This window comes from Salmo trutta, chromosome 40 (assembly GCF_901001165.1).
Source record: "Salmo trutta chromosome 40, fSalTru1.1, whole genome shotgun sequence".
NCBI classification, from domain to species: domain Eukaryota; kingdom Metazoa; phylum Chordata; class Actinopteri; order Salmoniformes; family Salmonidae; genus Salmo; species Salmo trutta.
In genome coordinates, this window is record NC_042996.1 from 6,527,590 (window position 1) to 6,553,974 (window position 26,385).

The 26,385-nt window shown below is 45.6% G+C and overlaps 1 protein-coding gene across 1 annotated transcript; it reads right to left on the reverse strand.

Annotated features, from left to right (window-relative positions):
- Nucleotides 1-9,969: 9,969 nt before the first annotated feature.
- On the reverse strand, nucleotides 9,970-24,207 carry LOC115180121 (inosine-5'-monophosphate dehydrogenase 1a). Its single transcript, XM_029742021.1, has 8 exons — nucleotides 24,113-24,207; nucleotides 18,894-18,992; nucleotides 18,666-18,746; nucleotides 14,277-14,325; nucleotides 11,141-11,242; nucleotides 10,851-10,925; nucleotides 10,415-10,709; nucleotides 9,970-10,208 (listed from the first exon to the last, which is right to left on the reverse strand). The coding sequence occupies exons 2-8, from the start codon at nucleotides 18,989-18,991 to the stop codon at nucleotides 9,970-9,972; spliced, it is 939 nt and encodes a 312-aa protein (XP_029597881.1). The 5' UTR covers nucleotide 18,992; nucleotides 24,113-24,207.
- Nucleotides 24,208-26,385: the final 2,178 nt, after the last annotated feature.

Sequence of the window (26,385 nt, forward strand, 5' to 3'; positions counted from 1 at the left end):
ACCCCTAACACCATGTCCACCCAAAACTACATGAACAGATCAACCCCCTAACCACCACGTCCACCAAAACTACATGAACAGATTCAACCCCTAACCACCAGTCCACCAAAACTACATGAACAGATCAACCCCTAACCACCATGTCCACCAAAACTACATGAACAGATCAACCCCTAACCACCATGTCCACCATAACTACATGAACAGATCAACCCCTAACCACCATGTCCACCAAAACTACATGAACAGATCAACCCCTAACCACCACGTCCACCATAACTACATGAACAGATCAACCCCTAACCACACACGTCCACCAAAACTACATGAACAGATCACCCCTAACCACCACGTCCACCAAAACTACATGAACAGATCAACCCCTAACCACCACGTCCACCAAAACTACATAGACAGATCAACCCCTAACCACCATGTCCACCAAAACTACATGAACAGATCAACCCCTAACCACCACGTCCACCAAAACTACATGAACAGATCAACCCCTAACCACCATGTCACCAAAACTGCATGAACAGATCAACCCCTAACCACCATGTCACCAAAACTACATGAACAGATCAACCCCTAACCACCATGCCCACCATGTCCACCAAAACTACATGAACAGATCAACCCCTAACCACCATGCCCACCAAATCCACCATGTCCACCAAAACGACATGAACAGATCAACCCCTAACCACCATGTCCCACCAAAACGACATGAACAGATCAACCCCTAACCACCATGTCCACCAAAACGACATGAACAGATCAACCCCTAACCACCATGTCCACCAAAACTACATGAACAGATCAACCCCTAACCACCATGTCCACCAAAACTACATGAACAGATCAACCCCTAACCACCACGTCCACCAAAACAACATGAACAGATCAACCCCTAACCACCACGTCCACCAAAACTACATGAACAGATCAACCCCTAACCACCATGTCCACCAAAACTACAGGAACAGATCAACCCCTAACCACCGCGTCCACCAAAACTACATGAACAGATCAACCCCTAACCACCATGTCCACCAAAACCACCATGTCCACCAAAACTACATGAACAGATCAACCCCTAACCACCATCTCCACCAAAGCTACATGAACAGATCAACCCCTAACCACCATGTCCACCAAAACTACATGAACAGATCAACCCCCAACCACCATGTCCACCAAAACGGCTATGAACAGATCAACCCCTAACCACCATGTCCACCAAAACCACCATGTCCACCAAACTACATGAACAGATCAACCCCTAACCACCATGTCCACCAAAACTACATGAACAGATCAACCCCTAACCACCATGTCCACCAAAACTACATGAACAGATCAACCCCTAACAACCATGTCCACCAAAACCACCATGTCCACCAAAACTACATGAACAGATCAACCCCTAACCACCACATCCACCAAAACTGCATGAACAGATCAACCCCTAAGCACCATGTCCACCAAAACTACATGAACAGATCAACCCCTAACCACCATGTCCACCAAAACTACATGAACAGATCAACCCCTAACCACCATGTCCACCAAAACTACATGAACAGATCAACCCCTAACCACCATAACTACATGAACAGATCAACCCCTAACCACCATGTCCACCAAAACTACATGAACAGATCAACCCCTAACCACCATGTCCACCATAACTACATGAACAGATCAACCCCTAACCACCATGTCCACCAAAACTACATGAACAGATCAACCCCTAACCACCACGTCCACCATAACTACATGAACAGATCAACCCCTAACCACCACGTCCACCAAAACTATAAGAACAGATCAACCCCTAACCACCACGTCCACCAAAACGGCATGAACAGATCAACCCCTAACCACCATGTCCACCAAAACCACCATGTCCACCAAAACTACATGAACAGATCAACCCCTAACCACCATGTCCACCAAAACTACATGAACAGATCAACCCCTAACCACCATGTCCACCAAAACTACATGAACAGATCAACCCCTAACAACCATGTCCACCAAAACCACCATGTCCACCAAAACTACATGAACAGATCAACCCCTAACCACCACATCCACCAAAACTGCATGAACAGATCAACCCCTAAGCACCATGTCCACCAAAACTACATGAACAGATCAACCCCTAACCACCATGTCCACCAAAACTACATCAACCCCTAACCACCATGTCCACCAAAACTACATGAACAGATCAACCCCTAACCACCATGTCCACCAAAACTACATGAACAGATCAACCCCTAACCACCATGCCCACCAAATCCACCATGTCCACCAAAACGACATGAACAGATCAACCCCTAACCACCATGTCCACCAAAACGACATGAACAGATCAACCCCTAACCACCATGTCCACTAAAACGACATGAACAGATCAACCCCTAACCACCATGTCCACCAAAACTACATGAACAGATCAACCCCTAACCACCATGTCCACCAAAACTACATGAACAGATCAACCCCTAACCACCACGTCCACCAAAACAACATGAACAGATCAACCCCTAACCACCACGTCCACCAAAACTACATGAACAGATCAACCCCTAACCACCATGTCCACCAAAACTACAGGAACAGATCAACCCCTAACCACCACGTCCACCAAAACTACATGAACAGATCAACCCCTAACCACCATGTCCACCAAAACGGCATGAACAGATCAACCCCTAACCACCATGTCCACCAAAACCACCATGTCCACCAAAACTACATGAACAGATCAACCCCTAACCACCATGTCCACCAAAACTACATGAACAGATCAACCCCTAACCACCACATCCACCAAAACTGCATGAACAGATCAACCCCTAAGCACCATGTCCACCAAAACTACATGAACAGATCAACCCCTAACCACCATGTCCACCAAAACTACATCAACCCCTAACCACCATGTCCACCAAAACTACATGAACAGATCAACCCCTAACCACCATGTCCACCAAAACTACATGAACAGATCAACCCCTAACCACCATGCCCACCAAATCCACCATGTCCACCAAAACGACATGAACAGATCAACCCCTAACCACCATGTCCACCAAAACGACATGAACAGATCAACCCCTAACCACCATGTCCACCAAAACGACATGAACAGATCAACCCCTAACCACCATGTCCACCAAAACTACATGAACAGATCAACCCCTAACCACCATGTCCACCAAAACTACATGAACAGATCAACCCCTAACCACCACGTCCACCAAAACAACATGAACAGATCAACCCCTAACCACCACGTCCACCAAAACTACATGAACAGATCAACCCCTAACCACCATGTCCACCAAAACTACAGGAACAGATCAACCCCTAACCACCACGTCCACCAAAACTACATGAACAGATCAACCCCTAACCACCATGTCCACCAAAACTACATGAACAGATCAACCCCTAACCACCATCTCCACCAAAGCTACATGAACAGATCAACCCCTAACCACCATGTCCACCAAAACTACATGAACAGATCAACCCCCAACCACCATGTCCACCAAAACGGCATGAACAGATCAACCCCTAACCACCATGTCCACCAAAACCACCATGTCCACCAAAACTACATGAACAGATCAACCCCTAACCACCATGTCCACCAAAACTACATGAACAGATCAACCCCTAACCACCATGTCCACCAAAACTACATGAACAGATCAACCCCTAACAACCATGTCCACCAAAACCACCATGTCCACCAAAACTACATGAACAGATCAACCCCTAACCACCATGTCCACCAAAACTACATGAACAGATCAACCCCTAACCACCATGTCCACCAAAACTACATGAACAGATCAACCCCTAACCACCATGTCCACCAAAACCACCATGTCCACCAAAACTACATGAACAGATCAACCCCTAACCACCACATCCACCAAAACTGCATGAACAGATCAACCCCTAAGCACCATGTCCACCAAAACTACATGAACAGATCAACCCCTAACCACCATGTCCACCAAAACTACATGAACAGATCAACCCCTAACCACCATGTCCACCAAAACTACATGAACAGATCAACCCCTAACCACCATAACTACATGAACAGATCAACCCCTAACCACCATGTCCACCAAAACTACATGAACAGATCAACCCCTAACCACCATGTCCACCATAACTACATGAACAGATCAACCCCTAACCACCATGTCCACCAAAACTACATGAACAGATCAACCCCTAACCACACGTCCACCATAACTACATGAACCACGTCCACCATAACTACATGAACAGATCAACCCCTAACCACCACGTCCACCAAAACTACATGAACAGATCAACCCCTAACCACCACGTCCACCAAAACGGCATGAACAGATCAACCCCTAACCACCATGTCCACCAAAACCACCATGTCCACCAAAACTACATGAACAGATCAACCCCTAACCACCATGTCCACCAAAACTACATGAACAGATCAACCCCTAGCACCATGTCCACCAAAACTACATGAACAGATCAACCCCTAACAACCATGTCCACCAAAACCACCATGTCCACCAAAACTACATGAACAGATCAACCCCTAACCACCACATCCACCAAAACTGCATGAACAGATCAACCCCTAAGCACCATGTCTACCAAAACTACATGAACAGATCAATCCCTTACAACCATGTCCACCAAAACCACCATGTCCACCAAAACTACATGAACAGATCAACCCCTAACCACCACATCCACCAAAACTGCATGAACAGATCAACCCCTAAGCACCATGTCCACCAAAACTACATGAACAGATCAACCCCTAACCACCATGTCCACCAAAACTACATCAACCCCTAACCACCATGTCCACCAAAACTACATGAACAGATGAACCCCTAACCACCATGTCCACCAAAACTACATGAACAGATCAACCCCTAACCACCATGTCCACCAAAACTACATGAACAGATCAACCCTTAACCACCAAAACTACATGAACAGATCAACCCCTAACCACCACATCCACCAAAACTACATGAACAGATCAACCCCTAACCACCACGTCCACCAAAACTACATGAACAGATCAACCCCTAACCACCACGTCCACCAAAACTACATGAACAGATCAACCCCTAACCACCACGTCCACCAAAACTGCATGAACAGATCAACCCCTAACCACCATGTCACCAAAACTACATGAACAGATCAACCCCTAACCACCATGTCCACCAAAACCACCATGTCCACCAAAACGACATGAACAGATCAACCCCTAACCACCATGTCCACCAAAACGACATGAACAGATCAACCCCTAACCACCACGTCCACCAAAACTACATGAACAGATCAACCCCTAACCACCATGTCCACCAAAACGGCATGAACAGATCAACCCCTAACCACCATGTCCACCAAAACTACATGAACAGATCAACCCCTAACCACCATGTCCACCAAAACTACATCAACAGATCAACCCCTAACCACCACGTCCACCAAAACTACATGAACAGATCAACCCCTAACCACCATGTCCACCAAAACTACATGAACAGATCAACCCCTAACCACCATCTCCACCAAAGCTACATGAACAGATCAACCCCTAACCACCATGTCCACCAAAACTACATGAACAGATCAACCCCCAACCACCATGTCCACCAAAACGGCATGAACAGATCAACCCCTAACCACCATGTCCACCAAAACCACCATGTCCACCAAAACTACATGAACAGATCAACCCCTAACCACCATGTCCACCAAAACTACATGAACAGATCAACCCCTAACCACCACATCCACAAAAACTGCATGAACAGATCAACCCCTAAGCACCATGTCCACCAAAACTACATGAACAGATCAACCCCTAACCACCATGTCCACCAAAACTACATCAACCCCTAACCACCATGTCCACCAAAACTACATGAACAGATCAACCCCTAACCACCATGTCCACCAAAACTACATGAACAGATCAACCCCTAACCACCATGCCCACCAAATCCACCATGTCCACCAAAACGACATGAACAGATCAACCCCTAACCACCATGTCCACCAAAACGACATGAACAGATCAACCCCTAACCACCATGTCCACCAAAACGACATGAACAGATCAACCCCTAACCACCATGTCCACCAAAACTACATGAACAGATCAACCCCTAACCACCATGTCCACCAAAACTACATGAACAGATCAACCCCTAACCACCACGTCCACCAAAACAACATGAACAGATCAACCCCTAACCACCACGTCCACCAAAACTACATGAACAGATCAACCCCTAACCACCATGTCCACCAAAGCTACAGGAACAGATCAACCCCTAACCACCACGTCCACCAAAACTACATGAACAGATCAACCCCTAACCACCATGTCCACCAAAACTACATGAACAGATCAACCCCTAACCACCATGTCCACCAAAACGACATGAACAGATCAACCCCTAACCACCACGTCCACCAAAACTACATGAACAGATCAACCCCTAACCACCATGTCCACCAAAACGGCATGAACAGATCAACCCCTAACCACCATGTCCACCAAAACTACATGAACAGATCAACCCCTAACCACCATGTCCACCAAAACTACATCAACAGATCAACCCCTAACCACCACGTCCACCAAAACTACATGAACAGATCAACCCCTAACCACCATGTCCACCAAAACTACATGAACAGATCAACCCCTAACCACCATCTCCACCAAAGCTACATGAACAGATCAACCCCTAACCACCATGTCCACCAAAACTACATGAACAGATCAACCCCCAACCACCATGTCCACCAAAACGGCATGAACAGATCAACCCCTAACCACCATGTCCACCAAAACCACCATGTCCACCAAAACTACATGAACAGATCAACCCCTAACCACCATGTCCACCAAAACTACATGAACAGATCAACCCCTAACCACCACATCCACCAAAACTGCATGAACAGATCAACCCCTAAGCACCATGTCCACCAAAACTACATGAACAGATCAACCCCTAACCACCATGTCCACCAAAACTACATCAACCCCTAACCACCATGTCCACCAAAACTACATGAACAGATCAACCCCTAACCACCATGTCCACCAAAACTACATGAACAGATCAACCCCTAACCACCATGCCCACCAAATCCACCATGTCCACCAAAACGACATGAACAGATCAACCCCTAACCACCATGTCCACCAAAACGACATGAACAGATCAACCCCTAACCACCATGTCCACCAAAACGACATGAACAGATCAACCCCTAACCACCATGTCCACCAAAACTACATGAACAGATCAACCCCTAACCACCATGTCCACCAAAACTACATGAACAGATCAACCCCTAACCACCACGTCCACCAAAACAACATGAACAGATCAACCCCTAACCACCACGTCCACCAAAACTACATGAACAGATCAACCCCTAACCACCATGTCCACCAAAGCTACAGGAACAGATCAACCCCTAACCACCACGTCCACCAAAACTACATGAACAGATCAACCCCTAACCACCATGTCCACCAAAACTACATGAACAGATCAACCCCTAACCACCATCTCCACCAAAGCTACATGAACAGATCAACCCCTAACCACCATGTCCACCAAAACTACATGAACAGATCAACCCCCAACCACCATGTCCACCAAAACGGCATGAACAGATCAACCCCTAACCACCATGTCCACCAAAACCACCATGTCCACCAAAACTACATGAACAGATCAACCCCTAACCACCATGTCCACCAAAACTACATGAACAGATCAACCCCTAACCACCATGTCCACCAAAACTACATGAACAGATCAACCCCTAACAACCATGTCCACCAAAACCACCATGTCCACCAAAACTACATGAACAGATCAACCCCTAACCACCATGTCCACCAAAACTACATGAACAGATCAACCCCTAACCACCATGTCCACCAAAACTACATGAACAGATCAACCCCTAACAACCATGTCCACCAAAACCACCATGTCCACCAAAACTACATGAACAGATCAACCCCTAACCACCACATCCACCAAAACTGCATGAACAGATCAACCCCTAAGCACCATGTCCACCAAAACTACATGAACAGATCAACCCCTAACCACCATGTCCACCAAAACTACATGAACAGATCAACCCCTAACCACCATGTCCACCAAAACTACATGAACAGATCAACCCCTAACCACCATAACTACATGAACAGATCAACCCCTAACCACCATGTCCACCAAAACTACATGAACAGATCAACCCCTAACCACCATGTCCACCATAACTACATGAACAGATCAACCCCTAACCACCATGTCCACCAAAACTACATGAACAGATCAACCCCTAACCACCACGTCCACCATAACTACATGAACAGATCAACCCCTAACCACCACGTCCACCAAAACTACATGAACAGATCAACCCCTAACCACCACGTCCACCAAAACGGCATGAACAGATCAACCCCTAACCACCATGTCCACCAAAACCACCATGTCCACCAAAACTACATGAACAGATCAACCCCTAACCACCATGTCCACCAAAACTACATGAACAGATCAACCCCTAACCACCATGTCCACCAAAACTACATGAACAGATCAACCCCTAACAACCATGTCCACCAAAACCACCATGTCCACCAAAACTACATGAACAGATCAACCCCTAACCACCACATCCACCAAAACTGCATGAACAGATCAACCCCTAAGCACCATGTCCACCAAAACTACATGAACAGATCAACCCCTAACAACCATGTCCACCAAAACCACCATGTCCACCAAAACTACATGAACAGATCAACCCCTAACCACCACATCCACCAAAACTGCATGAACAGATCAACCCCTAAGCACCATGTCCACCAAAACTACATGAACAGATCAACCCCTAACCACCATGTCCACCAAAACTACATCAACCCCTAACCACCATGTCCACCAAAACTACATGAACAGATGAACCCCTAACCACCATGTCCACCAAAACTACATGAACAGATCAACCCCTAACCACCATGTCCACCAAAACTACATGAACAGATCAACCCTTAACCACCAAAACTACATGAACAGATCAACCCCTAACCACCACATCCACCAAAACTACATGAACAGATCAACCCCTAACCACCACGTCCACCAAAACTACATGAACAGATCAACCCCTAACCACCACGTCCACCAAAACTACATGAACAGATCAACCCCTAACCACCACGTCCACCAAAACTGCATGAACAGATCAACCCCTAACCACCATGTCACCAAAACTACATGAACAGATCAACCCCTAACCACCATGTCCACCAAAACCACCATGTCCACCAAAACGACATGAACAGATCAACCCCTAACCACCATGTCCACCAAAACGACATGAACAGATCAACCCCTAACCACCACGTCCACCAAAACTACATGAACAGATCAACCCCTAACCACCATGTCCACCAAAACGGCATGAACAGATCAACCCCTAACCACCATGTCCACCAAAACTACATGAACAGATCAACCCCTAACCACCATGTCCACCAAAACTACATCAACAGATCAACCCCTAACCACCACGTCCACCAAAACTACATGAACAGATCAACCCCTAACCACCACGTCCACCAAAACTACATGAACAGATCAACCCCTAACCACCACGTCCACCAAAACTACATGAACAGATCAACCCCTAACCACCACGTCCACCAAAACTACATGAACAGATCAACCCCTAACCACCATGTCCACCAAAACTACATGAACAGATCAACCCCTAACCACCACGTCCACCAAAACGGCATGAACAGATCAACCCCTAACCCAACCCTCCCACCTACCCCAACCGGATCCCAACCTCATCTGGATCCTAACCATAACCCCCACCGTACCCCAACCTCAAACCCACCAGTACGACTACGTCGACCCCAGCCTGCATCAGTAGGTCCAGTCTGTACTTGTCGTCGTCCCTGGTGCCGATGGCGGCTCCGCACAGCAGCTGTTTACGAGAGTCTTTAGAGGCAAGGGGGTAGTCCCTGTTCTTCTTCAGGTCTGTCCTGGCGATGATGGCCACCAGCTCATCACTGTCGTTCACGATGGGCAGCTTGCCTGGTGGGGGGAGAGAGAGCGAGAAGAGACTTTATTAAAAGGTGACCAAGTCATTCTGCCATATAAGCTCAAACAGTTCATAAATGACCTTGTAGAGCAAACCAAAGAACATCTAATCAATAATAAGTTGAGGATTATACAATAGAACAACGAACCAGAAAACAGGTGACAATAGACTCCTAGAAGGACTGTAGCGACTGGCTCACCTTTTTTGCTACGCTGCAGAATGTCGTTAGCCTCTTTCAGCGTGACACCGGCTGGGGCCACCACTAGCTCCTCCCTCTTAGTCATGGCCTCCTCCAGTGGTCGGCTGTGGTCCTTCTCGGAGAGGAAGTCGATGTCTCTGGAGGTGATGATGCCCACCAGCTTGCTGCCCATCTTGCCAGTCTCGGTGACGGGGATGCCAGAGAAGCCGTGGCGAGTCTTGGCCTCGAACACGTCCCCCACCGTGTGACGCGGGCTCATTACAAGAGGGTCTGTGATGAAGCCCTGCTCAAACCTCTGGACAAACGACAAATATCTGTTAATAAACCATCATGTGTTTAGATGCACTGCAACCCATTTAATACCAATCAACATAAAATGATGCTAGTCATCAACTACAAAGGGTAAATGTTTTCATGGGCGTTTATGGGGTCTTACCTTAACCTTGCGGACCTCGTTGGCTTGGAATTCAGGGGTGCAGTTGTGATGTATGAGGCCAATGCCTCCCATGAGCTAAAGGCATTAAACGGCCAAAAATAAGAAATGTTAAAAAAATATATAATAATTTGGGAGCCGCAATCCTGTTTATGGTATTTTCCCCCCCAGCAACAAAACACACTTTAAATGTGACTGATGAGGAAAGCACACAGTAATTTCTAGCATAGAGGACACATACATATCTTTATTTTTTAATTTACTGACTCGCATGTCAGGCGGCAAGGTCTTACCGCCATGGCGATGGCCATCGATGACTCTGTGACTGTGTCCATGGGGGAGGAGATGAGAGGCGTCTTCAGGGTGATTTTCCTGGTCAGGGCAGAGGTCAGGTCCTGGTGGAGAAAGTAAGGAGGACATCTTGGCTCAATAACCCACAACATGTTCAGGAAATCAGTCATTCAGCACACTAGATAATATTACAATCTGTTGCAGTGAGTGTAAATGTCCACACTGGGGAAATATACTCAATATGATTCATTTCTAATACAGAGTGTAAGTCATTTACTTCATGAAGAAAAGAGAAGCTTGACCAGCATTGCTTGTAATGGTTGCTTTCTCAGTTGTCCACTAGGGGGCAGACATGCTCCAACAAGCAAGTTTGTCTGATGTGGATTGGCCTAAGGAAAATGACAGCTTTTGGTCACGGCTCTCAAGCATGCTTTCAATGGCTGACTGGACGATGAGTCTCAAAGTCTCAGACGAGAGTGGCAACAGCAAGTAAAGAACATGCAACTGGAAAGCAGACATCGCCATCTGGTCTAAACGTAAATGACCAGGTGCTACATTTTATCTGGGCTCCCGAGTGGCGCAGCGGTCTAAGGCACTGCGTCTCAGTGCAGTCCCTGGTTCGAATCCAGGCTGCATCACATCCTGCCGTGATTGGGAGTCCCGTAGGGCGGTGCACAATTTGCCCAGCGTCGTCTGGGTTCAGCCGGGCTAGGCCGTCATTGTAAATAGGAATTTGTTCTTAACTGACTTGCCTAGTTAAATGTATTTTAAAATCGGTCATCAGAGAGACAAGACAGATGTTGCTATGACTAATCTGATGCATGTGACTAAGGGGACCCAAGTCATTCTGGAGATGTTTTTTTGCACAATCAGGCCGTGACCTTGTTAGAAACTCTGCCAACACACTGGTAAAGTTCCCTTTTCTCAAATAAAAAATCCCACTATCCCAGAAACTCCCAGCTACATCAGATTCACTCATTTCCAAATCCCAAAACACAAAAAGGCCACTTCCACGGTCTTCTCAACTGGGAGGGAAAACATGGCATTCCTCACCCAGGAGAAAACCAGAGTGTGCATTTTACGACGTCAAAAGCTTTCCTCCCATATCTTTGGCAAAAGTAAACTACCATACCAACTACTGCGTTTCTGAAATGGAGGGGTGAAGAAGAAGACTGGACACTGGCAGCCATTTTGTCAGCTCAACTGCACTACCCTGCCAAATTCTACAAAGGGCTAACCTTTAAAATTGAGAGACCACCTCTGCACATGGTGTGACCAGCAATAATTTCCCCATTGAAACGCCAGACGGAGGCCCACCTCAACACTTATAAAACATCCCTGTGTGGAAGAGGGGGTCTATTTTAGACTACAGTCTGAACAAATATTATTGCAAGAACTTTGACTGTATTCACAGTTGAGACAGACAAACAGAGGCTCGTCAAAGTTATCAGAGACTGACTCCACTTCCTAACCGTCAACAAAATAGGCCAGGTTACAACCCTACGGAGACTACCCACAACTCCACGGCAACAACGAAGACAGGCACCTTCCACAGCAATAAGAGCTGTGTTCTAGTCTGCATAAAAAAGGAGATTAGAGATATCAATTAGATTAAAAACTCCTGATGGACGAGAGAGAAGGGCAGGGGGATTTCACATAAAGCCTGAGATTAACGCTCACATCATCCTGAGAGAAGAGTGAGCAACCAACCAACCACAACCGTAAACACACGAGAGAGAGCGAGAGAAAGAGCGAGAGAGAGCGAGAGAGCGAGAGAGAGCGAGAGAGAGAGACCAGGCGTGGGAGGCCATCTTGGTAAAAATAGGGTGGCTAGGAGGTTAGGGATGACGAAGGAAGCTGAGAGCAAAAATTATTTTTGGAAAAGCTGCAATTACAGAATGAGGTTTTGAATGTAGAGGGTTGTTTGTGCATCTGCGTGGACACAGCGTACTGTAAAAATACTTTGGTTTCAGAAGTGGCTCTGGCAAGGAGTGTCTGCTGAAATAATAAGGAATGTGTAGGAAGCAATACTGCTCCCACTTGGTGCACCCATAGTCATTATCCCTGTAGTTTTCAGAGGTCTGGAAGAACCAGTCTGGGGCGGCAGTTAGCCTAGTGGTTAGAGCGTTGGGCCAGTAACCAGCAGGTAGCCTAGTGGTTAGAGCGTTGGACCAGTAACCAGCAGGTAGCCTAGTGGTTAGAGCGTTGGGCCAGTAACCAGCAGGTAGCCTAGTGGTTAGAGCGTTGGGCCAGTAACCAGCAGGTAGCCTAGTGGTTAGAGCGTTGGGCCAGTAACCAGCAGGTAGCCTAGTGGTTAGAGCGTTGGACCAGTAACCAGCAGGTAGCCTAGTGGTTAGAGCGTTGGGCCAGTAACCAGCAGGTAGCCTAGTGGTTAGAGCGTTGGACCAGTAACCAGCAGGTAGCCTAGTGGTTAGAGCGTTGGACCAGTAACCAGCAGGTAGCCTAGTGGTTAGAGCGTTGGGCCAGTAACCAGCAGGTAGCCTAGTGGTTAGAGCGTTGGGCCAGTAACCAGCAGGTAGCCTAGTGGTTAGAGCGTTGGGCCAGTAACCAGCAGGTAGCCTAGTGGTTAGAGCGTTGGGCCAGTAACCAGCAGGTAGCCTAGTGGTTAGAGCGTTGGGCCAGTAACCAGCAGGTAGCCTAGTGGTTAGAGCGTTGGGCCAGTAACCGAAAGGTTGCTGGATTGAATACCCGAGCTGACAAGGTAAAAATCTGTTGTTTTTATTTTTTATTATTTAGTCATTCTGCCCCTGAACAAGGGAGTTAACCCACTGTTCCCCGGTAGGCCATCATTGTAACTAAGAATTTGTTCTTAACTGACTTGCCTAGTTAAATAAAGGTAATATAAAAAATAAACATTTAATAAGTGGAGGACACTAACCAGTTCAACAGGCTAAGAGCAGCCTTCATCGTATGGCTTGCACCTACCCATTACTCTATCGGTGAACACTTAAGAGGAATGGGTTAGGGAAGAGTGTCTCAGAACAAAGTGGAATTGAGCCCATGAACAGAACAGTAGGCTGAAGGTAGGTCGAAGGGTAGTCTGTAGCTCAAAACCCATATTGAATTGTCTTAGCTTTCTGGAAGGTCTTCACAGTCAGAGGAGAGAGGACTACTCACCACTTCGTCTGAGGTAAAATCAATGAAGCCCGGCAGAATCAGGAAGTCGCTGAAAGACAGACAGAGCAAGAGGTCAGGGGTCAAGGTTTACAGGTTGTCATGGCTAAAGAAAGATGGCTTAAGACAAGAGGACTACAAGATTCATAGTGCAATGCAACTGCCAGCCAACTGGTGACAGTGGGTCAGAAGTGGCCTATAAAAATCCCTCACCCTTTTCCCCACCCAATTTCAAAGTTTACAAGTACCACCAACTCCACCATGTTGGAGTTGGGTCCAAAGCAGGAAGTGTTGAAAGCCAAAAGGGGAATATGTGCTAATTAGCCCCTAGAAGTGCCACTTCGACCGAGCCTGGTAACGATATAGGGAAAACTAGTTCTTGCAACGGTTGAGGAGTCTGACCCGAAAGTTGCCGGTGATATAAATTTGAATAAACTAAACTACAAGTGAGTTTGCGTTAAGAACTAATAGAAAATGTCTTGATCCCAAAAATTGTACGTTCATAAGTTCGCTCTCTAGTGATCGCTGATCAAGCTGCCCCTTCCATCCCTTTGCCTTGTACACTAGTCTAAAGAGAAGCATCTGGGGTTCAACTTCATTTCTTAGACTGTATGAACACATTTGCTCTCTACCACTCTCTCTCTGCCTGCCATTGAGACAGAGGGAGAAAGGATGATGTGTGTTTTTCAGATGGGTGGATCTGGTGGTTTGGCAGATGGGTGTGAAAACACACAGACTGGACAGAGAGAGAGACGAATAAGTGAGTCTTTGTCAGAGAGAGACGGGGGGAAAGTGAAAACCAGAATAAGATGGAGGAGAGCAGGAGAGAATGGCTCTAAATCAAAACGGGAGGAGTGAGCGAGAGAAACAAAAACTGAAAGAGAGAGAATGGCCCCCTGTCCTTTATCATGCGTCAGACCATTCCCCTCTCTCCTCCGCCTGTGTGGGTGAAATGATGGGGCCTAAAACATGTCTACCAAACAGAACAGGGAGGGGTCCTCCTGCAACCGCCAGACACCTCACAAACATCAACACAGTCTGGGACAGGGAGGCAGAAAGGAAAACATCTGCCAGCATTTAAGGAAACCACAAACCTCTGCTGATTCTGGATCAGCTCTCTCAAGCCAGACAGACCCCTAACCAGCATGAGCCAAATGGTAAAAAGTGTCACTGGATCAGTTGATAAGCGGTCATTTTATTTATTTAGAGTTTTTGGATTTGCCACCAATTTCCACTACAGAATACAGTGGTCACTTGGGTTTAACCTGTAACCTATACTTAAGTGGCCAGGTTGAACCAGAATGCAACAGAAAATATGTGGAAAATAGGATCTTGATGAGTAAGACCTAGATTAGGCCTTCCCTTGTGGAGATGGCACTCCACCTAAAAGCAATGAAATTGTTTTTTTGTCCAGGTTCAAATGTATATTTTGTCCACAGGAGTAAATTATTATATACGGCATTCGAGAAGAACTAACTAGTGTGTGACTTGGCACAAGTGACACATTAGAGTTTTAAATACCAAAGACAACACTGGATACCTTTTAATATGGTTAGCATTCGAATGTTGAATGTGGACAAATGCATGTGGTCCAGACAACCACAAACTGCCCGAGTTAGACATTATTATGACCCTTCAACCACAAAGTGGAGAAGGTGGGTAGATGTGATTTAGAGTGCACTTACCTGTCTAGTCTTGCATACTATTAATGTACAAATATCTATTGCATGACATGTCTGTTATTAAAACAGTTTCAGCCCTAGTAATGCTGGGTGCGACTTGATTCAGCTTCATTTCATGCAAGACCATTTTTGACACGAGCCTGGAGAGCACTACTTCATAACGTTGTTCTACGCTACACTTCTGCAAAGGCAGTGCACTACACATGTATAATTATGTCACGATTGTAATCTTTTCATTTCTCGTCCCTTTGCCACGTAAGTGGATTGAGAATACATTGTCTTCTACACCAATGTCCCGGGGGAGAATTGCGTTGGAGAGATGAGGGGGTTGGATGGAGCTAATTAGAAGCCGAGGATAATTAGGTGGCTGTGATCATAAGACATCATCATGGAATCATCCCATGAAGACATTGACAGAAAATGACTGCATTGATGAATTCTTTATGACAGGGGTAATATATGATAATATCATGCAGAGTCGTCTGCTGTACTAGAAACTGTTGAGTTGCTGAAAGAATATTGATCCAGCTTGATGAAATGTCCTTGAGACCCCGACAGAACATCTCAGCTCACCCTGGCGAACACTTTTTTCCTAAGGGAGCGTGTTTTCAGCTCCAGCGTGTTTTGGTGTGGACAGTAAACCTGCCAGATTACAGCAGCAACAGGTGAGCAAACACCTCAAAGCCTTAGCCAGATGTATTCTGACTGGCTCTTTCTCAATTTATCTTGCCTCCGATTCCTTGCATTCTCTCTCCTCGCCTCCTTCTCAAAATACATTGGAGAAGAAAGTCCAAGGGGAGTGACTCTGGACCTTCTTTAATACGGTTAAAAAGGAGCCGAGGAGATAGGGAAAGACGAATTGAGATTGAGCCACTGTCGCTACGGTCCTGGGTTGCCATGTTTGCCATGGTGGAGACACAGCTGTATGATGCAGGTAATATGGGCCCAGATGTGGTGCAAAGGAGGGCATCCTCACTTCCTCTGATGCCGTCCCCCGAGACGCTCACATGACAGTACCTCGGGCTGGTCATGTGCTCTGCCTTGCCTTTAAGCAGGACGTGCTTCATTAAGGAGTGGAGGGACGTGCCAGTATCACACATACATTGCCTAGTCAATTAACCCCTGTGAACTGGGACTAACTCTCCATTCAAATGTGTAGTATAAATAGTGAATACCCTTATTGTGTGGAAGTTAAGTCTGAACCATAACATGTAGTCATTTAGCAGACGCTCTTATCCAGCACAACAAACAGGAGCAATTAGGGTTAAACTGGAAGAAACAAAATTGTTGAGCTGTACCTGCTTGTTGTCTAAATATTGTTTGTCTCACAATCGCCACATAATCGGTTTAGAATGAACAGGGTATCCATTTAATATAATGATTTTGTTTTTTACTTTTACCCCCTTTTTTCTCCCCAATTTCATGATATTCCATTGGTAGTTACAGTCTTGTACGATTGCTGCAACTCCCCTACGATTGCTGCAACTCCCCTAGGTCAAGAGCCATGCGTCCTCCAAAACACGACCCTGCCAAGCCACACTGCTCACTTAACCCAGAAGCCAGCCGGACCAATGAGTCGGAGGAAACACCGTCCAACTGGCGACCGTGTCAGCTTGCAGGCGCCTGGCTCGCCAGAGCACTGCTGCACCATTTGGGAGGCCCTAGGGTATCCATTTAATCTGTAACATAGGTTCCGTACTAAATGGCACCCTATTCCCTATGGTCAAAAGTAATGCACTATGTAGGGGACAGGGTACCATTTGGGACGGAGCCACATATAGTCATTAGACATAGGCTACAACATCCACACACGGATGTGAATGTTACTCTATTTTAACAAGTAGGTGTTGGAAGCATTTTATAGCAGTTAGTCATTTTTGTCAAGTCCAGAAGTATGTTCAAGAAGCAAAACGATACACAGAGTTTTGGGCAACAGTCTTGGGCAAAGGGGTGAAATTAGTGAAGTTGCTTGCTGTGCCAACATACCAATGCAATGACCGTCTGCCATATTGGGGCAGCCCAATGCTTCGCTTGTTGAAATCAAGTTAGTTTTAAACAGAGTGAAAGTGAATTGAGGGTTATTCAGTGAAAGTAAAAACAAGTGAATATGAAATGAGCAGATAAAGAAAGGGCCTTAGGATATGAGTGCAGTCAGATTTCATTACTAGATAGTGATTGAATGTCTCAAAGAATCAAATAGCAGTTCATGCACTATTAAAGATGCAGTCATATCATTACAGGAAGCAAATATCATCCTATGGTGCAGATCAGGTTAATTAATCAAACCCCACCACCCCTGCCCTAGTCATTCATCCATATAGATCAAGTTAATGAATCAACCCCACCACCCCTGCCCTAGTCATTCATCCATATAGATCAAGTTAATGAATCAACCCCACCACCCCTGCCCTAGTCATTCATCCATATAGATCAAGTTAATGAATCAACCCCACCACCCCTGCCCTAGTCATTCATCCATATAGATCAGTGGTTTCCTCAGCCAGCTAAAAATGTACATAATACAATTGGTGGCGAATGTGGTGTTTACTTTTGCCAAATTCATCAACAAGGTACCTTATTGATTCAAATCTATTTTTAATGGGACAATCATTTGCTTCCCCTATATGAACTCATCGTTTGGAGACAAGAGGTTTTTACAGTATAGTGTATATAGTGTCATAATGGTTGAAAAGTCAACCGTTTTACTCACTTGTAAGTCAACCCGTCGCCTTTAGAGCATAGCTCTTCTGCCGTTTGACCATCAGCGACAACAGACTGTTGTTGAGCAGATCTGCGATTCAAAACGTGTTGGCCATCATTACAAAGCGCCGCCCGCATATCGTCCATCATCGCTTGCGCTTAGGTTTGGACAGTTCGAGAGCGTACTTGCACAATACGGTTCTATTTGGCATTTGTATTGTGGTTGAACTGAACTTACTTGTAGGTGAGGCCGTCTCCAACGGAGAAAAGCTGTTGTGCAGAGAGTCCATCTTCTGGCACATAGCCCGTACCACCACTGATCAGGTAATCAGCCATGCTGTCAAATGAAAAGGATGACAAGCAGGCATTAGATTGTAGCCATCGTTTCATGTGTAACATTCGATGCATTTTCAAATATAATTAGCCCTCAATAGATGAAGGGTTAAAAGGTGACGACGCTTTGCGCCTGTGAATGACTATTAGTGCTGAGTGATTAACCCAAAACGCTGTTTAAACAAGGCATTTCATTCAGGTTTTTCCTGTGATATCAAAACGCATATTGCGCAGTTTCTCTAGAGACAAATGATATCAAGGCCGAACTGTTCGATGTAGTAGGGAGTTGTAGTTTCCAAAAGGCCAATGTTCTACATAGTTTAGCATGGAAAACGTGGTATTTACCTATAATGACCATAATCCATTGCATGCCTACTTGTCCATCTGTGTTTCTCTTAGCTTGCTACATTAAAGAGACAAGAATGCTAGATTGAAAGGAGAGCAGTTGCTTCACGAGGTACACTACACCAAAAGTATGTGGACACCTGCTCGTCCGAACATCTCATTCCAAAATCATGGGCATTAATACGGACACATTGCTGCTACAACAGCCTCCACTCATGAAAAACAGCCCCAGACCATTATTCATCCTCTACCAAACTTAACAGTTAGCACTATACATTCAGGCAGGTAGCGTTCTCCTGGCATCCACCAAACCCAGATTCGTCCATCGGACTGCCAAATGGTGAAGCATGATTCCAGAGTCCAATGGTGGCGAGCTTTACACCACTCCAGCAGGTGTGTCCACATACACAAAAGTATCTCTACCTGAAATCGATTGTTGGTATTCAGCAGTCAAAAAAGTATGCCATTGAAGAAATACTAAAATTGTGATTTTGTCAGACAGCAGCTCTATAGAGGTGAGATGACTTGAAATAAAATAGTCATCAAATAAAACAAATGTAATATACAGAACTGAAATATTGTATTGAAGCAAAATATGTGAATAAATGGTTAAGTGATAAGCAGTAATCACAGCCACTACCATCATGGACATTTTATTCACCGTTTCATTATGTGTTGTTATTATCGAACCGGAAATCAAAAACATGACTTTTTTTTTAATAGTCAAACTGATACCTAACCGACCTATGGCCTCACGAAATTAACCCCTTCATGCACTGTTGTGTAAATATCCATGCCAAAAATAGCAGCAACACTAATGTTAGCTACATGTCTAAATAAAACACGTTGCTTTACATTTTTTCATGTTTTTTTTGTTGTTTTTTTACAATTTACTGGATAAACACCAGGAAAAGAGAGCACACTCATGTTATCTTTATTGCTTCTGGTGGCTGTCCATGCAAACAAAACAGCCATCAAGCGACACTATGAGCTAACAAGTCATGTTAAACAATGATCTGTTTAGCAAAAACGTTTCCTTCAAGCACATATTTATCCAGACGACCTACACAGTGTCCTGGATAGCTGCTGAAAGGATGCCTTGAGCAATGTCTGTCAATACCGTAGCTAGCTACAGTAGTTAGCTAGCACTTCCTAACGTTAACTGGCTACTGTACAGCTGAGTACCCAACAATGGTTACAATGCCTTGAGCACAAAATACACGTGGGGAGAATAAAACATAGCTATATTAACGATTAATGACGAATCTAGCCAACTGTCCGCAGCCTAAGTATTTATAGATTTCCGTCCATCATATAATATCTTTAACATATCGTTTGCAATGTATTTTATCACCAAAGCTGCACTATAAATTAGCCATGTAATTTCTTGCCACGCAGGTCAAAATGATCAGAGCGAGTGCGTTATTCAGCAGGAGCATGTGTCAGCTAGCGGTAGCAAGCTAGCTAACATGTTTCAACTCATTACTGAAGATGGTCTGTATTCTATGCAATTAGCCACCTCACCACGTTCTTAGTCTTACTTACAGTTACCTAACGTTAGTTACGGTAAGAAAATGTGAAACAAAATAATTAATTCCAGCCCGTTTTCTACCTCTTGAAGCTGACCACGTTGAAGGTGTTCGGAAATGCGAACTTTCCAGCTGTAGCTAGCTAGCAAGTCCAAAATGAGCGGAAGCAAAGTGTGCTTTCTCTATTGTGGAGGGAACCAACCCACAATTAATTCCCCTGCTACAAACTCAAGTGATGATGCGAGGCTGGTCCAAATGTGATTGCCTATCGCTGCTACAGTGTAACGGCGTTATGAAGAGGGATATTTTCACAGAAGCGTCGAAAATGGATGCGTCACATCCCCTCTCCTCCCACGTGGGGCTCTCATTGAATTCAAAAACATGAGGGTAAAAATCTCAACTCAATCACAGATTTTGCAGGTTAGTGAGATTATGTCCTTGTAATTTCTGTAATATACCCAATATCTGCACTGCAGAATGAAGACCATACATCTTTTGGAGGATAAAAGCATGCATTTAGGTTACAGGGAAATTGGCACTATAGTCTGGCAGTGCCAATGTCCATATATTATCATTTTATAACCCACATATAACCACATAAACAGCAGGCCCTCCTACCATCCGTTTTTGGAATATTAGGCCTTGGGCTTCTAGTATCAGGATCAGTCAAGAATCTTAAATCATTCAAATGTGTAGAAATCAACTTTTATAATGCTTATCTACTTATCAATCTAAAGTGACTTTTGTATTTTGACAAAACCCACAAATCAACTATTCTCAGATGGTTCAGTGAGGTGCAACGTTTGGGGGTATTAACTGAACAGCACCACTGTCAGATTTACAAGTCACATGCAACCAGTTACTAGTAACCAATTATACGGATGGCAGTGGCATTTTCTAGTCTAGATTGATCTCAACTGACCAGTAGAGCCAGCCAGGCTACATACATCCTTAAATAGCCTAGATCACATTTTACACATTTACAGTAGATGAGGCTACACATTGATGGAATTTACCCTCATTTTCTCCTTCTTATCTTATTTATCATGGCCTATGACTTTCACTTTCAAATACAGGACAGACTGTTTAAAACAGAAAGAGAGAATGGCCCTGTCCTTTATCATCTGTCGAGACCATTCAGATAATAAAAGCACAAAAGCCAATAGACCATTGGCATTCAAGCTGATGGATTTGGGAGAATCAGACTGAATTATTTAGGCGTGACCTATTGGACTGTATGTTGACCTGTGAATCCACAAGCATTGCGTACCGAACAGTCCCACACTCTCCCATGTCTGTGATGGTTCAGGGTTGGGAAGAGGAGTACACACACACACACACACACACACACACACACACACACACACACACACACACACACACACACACACACACACAGACAGATGAAGTAGACCTCCCTCACAAGCACACACTTTTGTAAAAGTAGGACGGACAGCACACTGCTGTCAATACCATCAGTGGCTGATGGTAGTCACTGACAGACAATTGCAACCTACCATCACGCCAGCAATGTCGCAATAAAGCGAGCCTCGTTCTTCCTTCTCACCATCGTTTCCTGGACAGTGGGGAATTCTAACCCATGCACTCTTGATCCTGTGCATGAAATGGAGTGGGACTGCTGTAACTGTGTGCACTCAACCAACACACAGATATTCAGAGCAAATAAACCAAATGCATTTGTAATGGTGACTAGTGATCCACCCTGCATTAAAACAGAATTCGCCCCAAGTACACTTATCATGGGGATGTATATTGTCCCTTGGCCTACTCCCTGTGTGGCACTATTCCAGGAGCCCCTCCTCCAGTACTAAGCAAAGCACAGAGGGCCTTCCCAGCCTTGACAAGTACCAAGGTGATCTGGTGGGTACTGTGTCTGTGCTTGAGTTCATTGCTTTAAATGTGGGTCACCCACAATATGGGTCAGAGATTCCTCTATGCACGCCCGGTGGCTATTTCAAGCATTGATCCCATTAAGCTCTCCACCTGCTGCCCTAGCTGCAAGGCATAAGGGGGACCTGCCACTTCGAAAATAGCCTTGAGGCAGTTTCTGTTGTTTTGGCATCAGAGTACGCCGCTGAATCATAGCTTTTCAATGTGTTTAGGGGCCGCCCTCAGAATGACTCGCCATAAACCATATTGCCATATAAGACACAGGCGTCCTAGAGCTTTATTACGGGCTAACAAGGAGATTTAACATCCAGGTTATTTACAAGCCAGGCTCAACACAGGGCTATGTGGCAGTGTAAACTGATACTACTCAATGGGCTGTATTTACATATTGTAACCATGGTGAAAGCAGAGTAATGAAAAGTAGTCAAAAGACGTGGGATGAACTAATGATACAGCTTGAATGCTCACTAGTCAAATATACACTGAGTGTACAACAAATTAGAAACACCTGCTCTTTCCATGACATAGACTGACCAGGTGGATCCAGATGAAAGCTATGATCCCTTATTGATGTCACTTATTAAATCCACTTCAATCAGTGTAGTTGAATGGGAGGAGACAGGTTAAATAAGGATTTCTAAGCATTGAGACATTGATTGTGTGTGTGTGCCATTCAGAGGGTGAATGGGCAAGATAAAATATTTAAGTACCTTTGAACAGGGTATGCTAGTAGGTGCGAGGCTACCGGTTTGAGTGTCTCAAGAAGTGCAACGATGCTGGGTTTTTCATGCTCAACAGTTTCCCATGTGTAGCAATTATGGTCCACCACACAAAGGACATCCAACCAACTTGACTGTGGGAAGCATTGGAGTCAACATGGGCCAGCGTCCCTTTGGAACACTTTCGAAACCTTGTCGATGCTCCGACGAATTGAGGCTGTTCTGAGGGCAAAACGGGGTGCAACTCACAGGAGGCTGCTGAGGGCAGGACAGCTCATAATAATGGCTGGAAGGGAGTAAATGGAATGGCATTGAACACATTAAAACCATGTGTTTGATGTATTTGATACCATTGGCTCAAGCCAATACCATGAGCCCGTCCTCCCCAATTAGATGCCACCAACCCCCTGTGGTGCAACTCCAACTCAGGTTGGATTTCAACATGAGTCAGCTCCAGAGTTGCTACGCAAGTAAACTATTCTACATTTCTGCAAGAATCTAAAAATCTTCTTTGCCTGGCCCTTCACTAATATGTTGTTCTTTTCAAATGGATGCCAGTTTATTTCACAAAGTAATACTCTAGTACAGCTTTAACCATAATCTTGCTTTGCCCGACTCACCTCTCGGGGCCAAAGCCAGCCTGGATGCGGGTGGCGCTGTATCGCTGGGCGGCCGTCTCATGCCCGTGCCCATGCCCATGGGGGCTGAGGCGGAAGAGGTGCTCTGTGTCTTGGGGTGAGGGGTTGGAGCTGGGCCGGGGTAGCTCTGTGTCCCCTAAAATCCTCCGGTAGTCCATCTGGTGGCTGTCCCGCTCTCCATCCACCCCAAAGTGTTCGTAGCCGTACCCCTCCATGTTGGGTCCAATTGCCAAGCTCTCTTGCTCCAGTCTCTCACTCTGGTCGGTGACCTCACCGTCGCCCTCTGACCCTTCTGTCGGTGACGTCCCTCAAGTGGACTCAAGTCACGTAGGGACTGGGTGTCCCTGATCCGGCCTACCAGCTCAAAACAATTCCCACAGAACAGAAAGAATTAGAACGATCTCAGCCAACCAACCAGACGAGTCAAAGGAGCTGAGGACCTGAGTTTGAAAAACAGAGCTACTTGTGAGAGACACAACACGTTCTCTGGTTCAACACATTCTTATCTTGGTCTCATAGCTCCAGTGTTGTCTTGACCGTCAACTTTGTTGTCGAATCCCAGGTCAGATACAAAAATACTCAGAGAGATATGAGAGAGAGAGAGAGAGAGAGAGAGAGAGAGAGAGAGAGAGAGAGAGAGACAGAAAGAAGATAGTTATGGCCCTCCCTCCCTGTCTCTGCGCAGGGTGCACCTGCTAACCAACCCACAGTGTCCTCCAGGCGTGTCAGGAGAGGGTGTCACCGTGGTAATGCTCCTGCCGAGATGGCGTCGTCGTGGAAATGATACCGGAGAGGCTTGTCGTCGTGGAGTCGTTGCCGTCCCAACGTTCCCCTTTCCCCTGTGAGAGAGCTAATACCCACGGACCTGACTGAAGGGAGATTGTGGTGGGAATGGGAGGAGTGAGATGGCAGAGAGAAAGGGCCCAGACTAATAGAGGGAGAGAAAGAAAGAAAGAAAGAAAGAAAGAAAGAAAGAAAGAAAGAAAGAAAGAGAATGCCTGCAGGAATAGAGGAGAAGCAGAATGGGATACTCAGTGTGTTTTTGTCCAGTCGAGTGCTGCTCTATGAATCTCTCTCTGCGTACAGCTTAACCCTGTTTTCTGTCAGTGGCACACGTCACTTTCACAAAGAGGATTGGAGAATTAGAGTACAGTGGGCAGGAGATACATGCAGGAGGCAGAGAGGGCACTTAAACACACTCAGACTAGCACTGTCGCCAATGTGTGTGTGTGTCTGTGTGTGTGTGTGCGTGTGTGTGGCCGTGGGACAAACCCACAGTAATATACAAGAATTCCACAAACTGCTTGAGATAGTACCAAAGTATGGCCTTGAGGAGGATGCCTGGCTTGCCTTGGACACAGACAGGTTCAGGGACGTACAAACAGTGCTCACACTGCACCACAGGGGAGAGTATAGCTAACACACGGGTGACAGCTTCTTACATAGCCCCTGAAATACGCCTCAAATGTTCAGTACAATCTACAGTATATGCACAGTACAAACCATTCTGCTCCCAAAAACTGTGTGTGGATGTACCTTTATATAGGACAGTTTGAGGCCTGTACTCTTAACATCTTCCTGACAGTGTTTTACAAGCTTACAAAATAGAATGTTAAAGGCTCATTTGACTGGAGCATGGAGCTAGCTATAGCAACAACCAAAGTAGTGGGTTCAATTTCGGCATGGGCCCCACATAGTGAGTACTGTATAGTAGGCCTATACAGTGCATTCAGAAAGTATTCAGACCCCTTTACTTTTTCCACATTTTGTTACGTTACAGCCTTATTCTGAAATGGATTCACATTTTTCCCCCTCATCAATCTACACACAATACCCCATAATTGCAAAACAAAAACAACATTTTAGAAATGTTTGCTAATAAAAATGGAATTATCACATTTACATAAGTACTCAGACCCTTTACTCAGTACTTTGTTGAAGCAAACTCCCTCGAGTCTTCTTGGGTATGACGCTACAAGCTTGGCACACCTGTATTTAGGGAGTTTCTCCCATTCTTCTCTGCAGATCCTCTCAAACTCTGTCAGGTTGGATGGACAGTGTTGCTGCACAGCTTTTTTCAGGTCTCTCCAGAGATGTTACATCGGGTTCAAGTCCGGGCTCTGGCTGGGCCACTCAAGGACATTCAGAGCCTTGTCCCGAAGCCACTCCTGCGTTGTCTTGGCTATGTGCTTAGGGTCATTGTCCTGTTGGAAGGTAAACCTTTGCCCCAGTCAGGTCCTGAGCGCTCTGGAGCA

What these genes read in the sequence shown, in the direction of transcription:
- LOC115180121 (XM_029742021.1), bottom strand. Translation starts at nt 18,991, where the DNA reads ATGGCTGATTACCTGATCAGTGGTGGTACGGGCTATGTGCCAGAAGAT. An exon ending in ATTTTACCTCAGACGAAGTG is followed by an intron (nt 11,243 to 14,276) that starts GTGAGTAGTCCT and finishes TTTCTCCACCAG; the next exon opens with GACCTGACCTCTGCCCTGAC. An exon ending in CGATGGCCATCGCCATGGCG is followed by an intron (nt 10,926 to 11,140) that starts GTAAGACCTTGC and finishes TAATGCCTTTAG; the next exon opens with CTCATGGGAGGCATTGGCCT.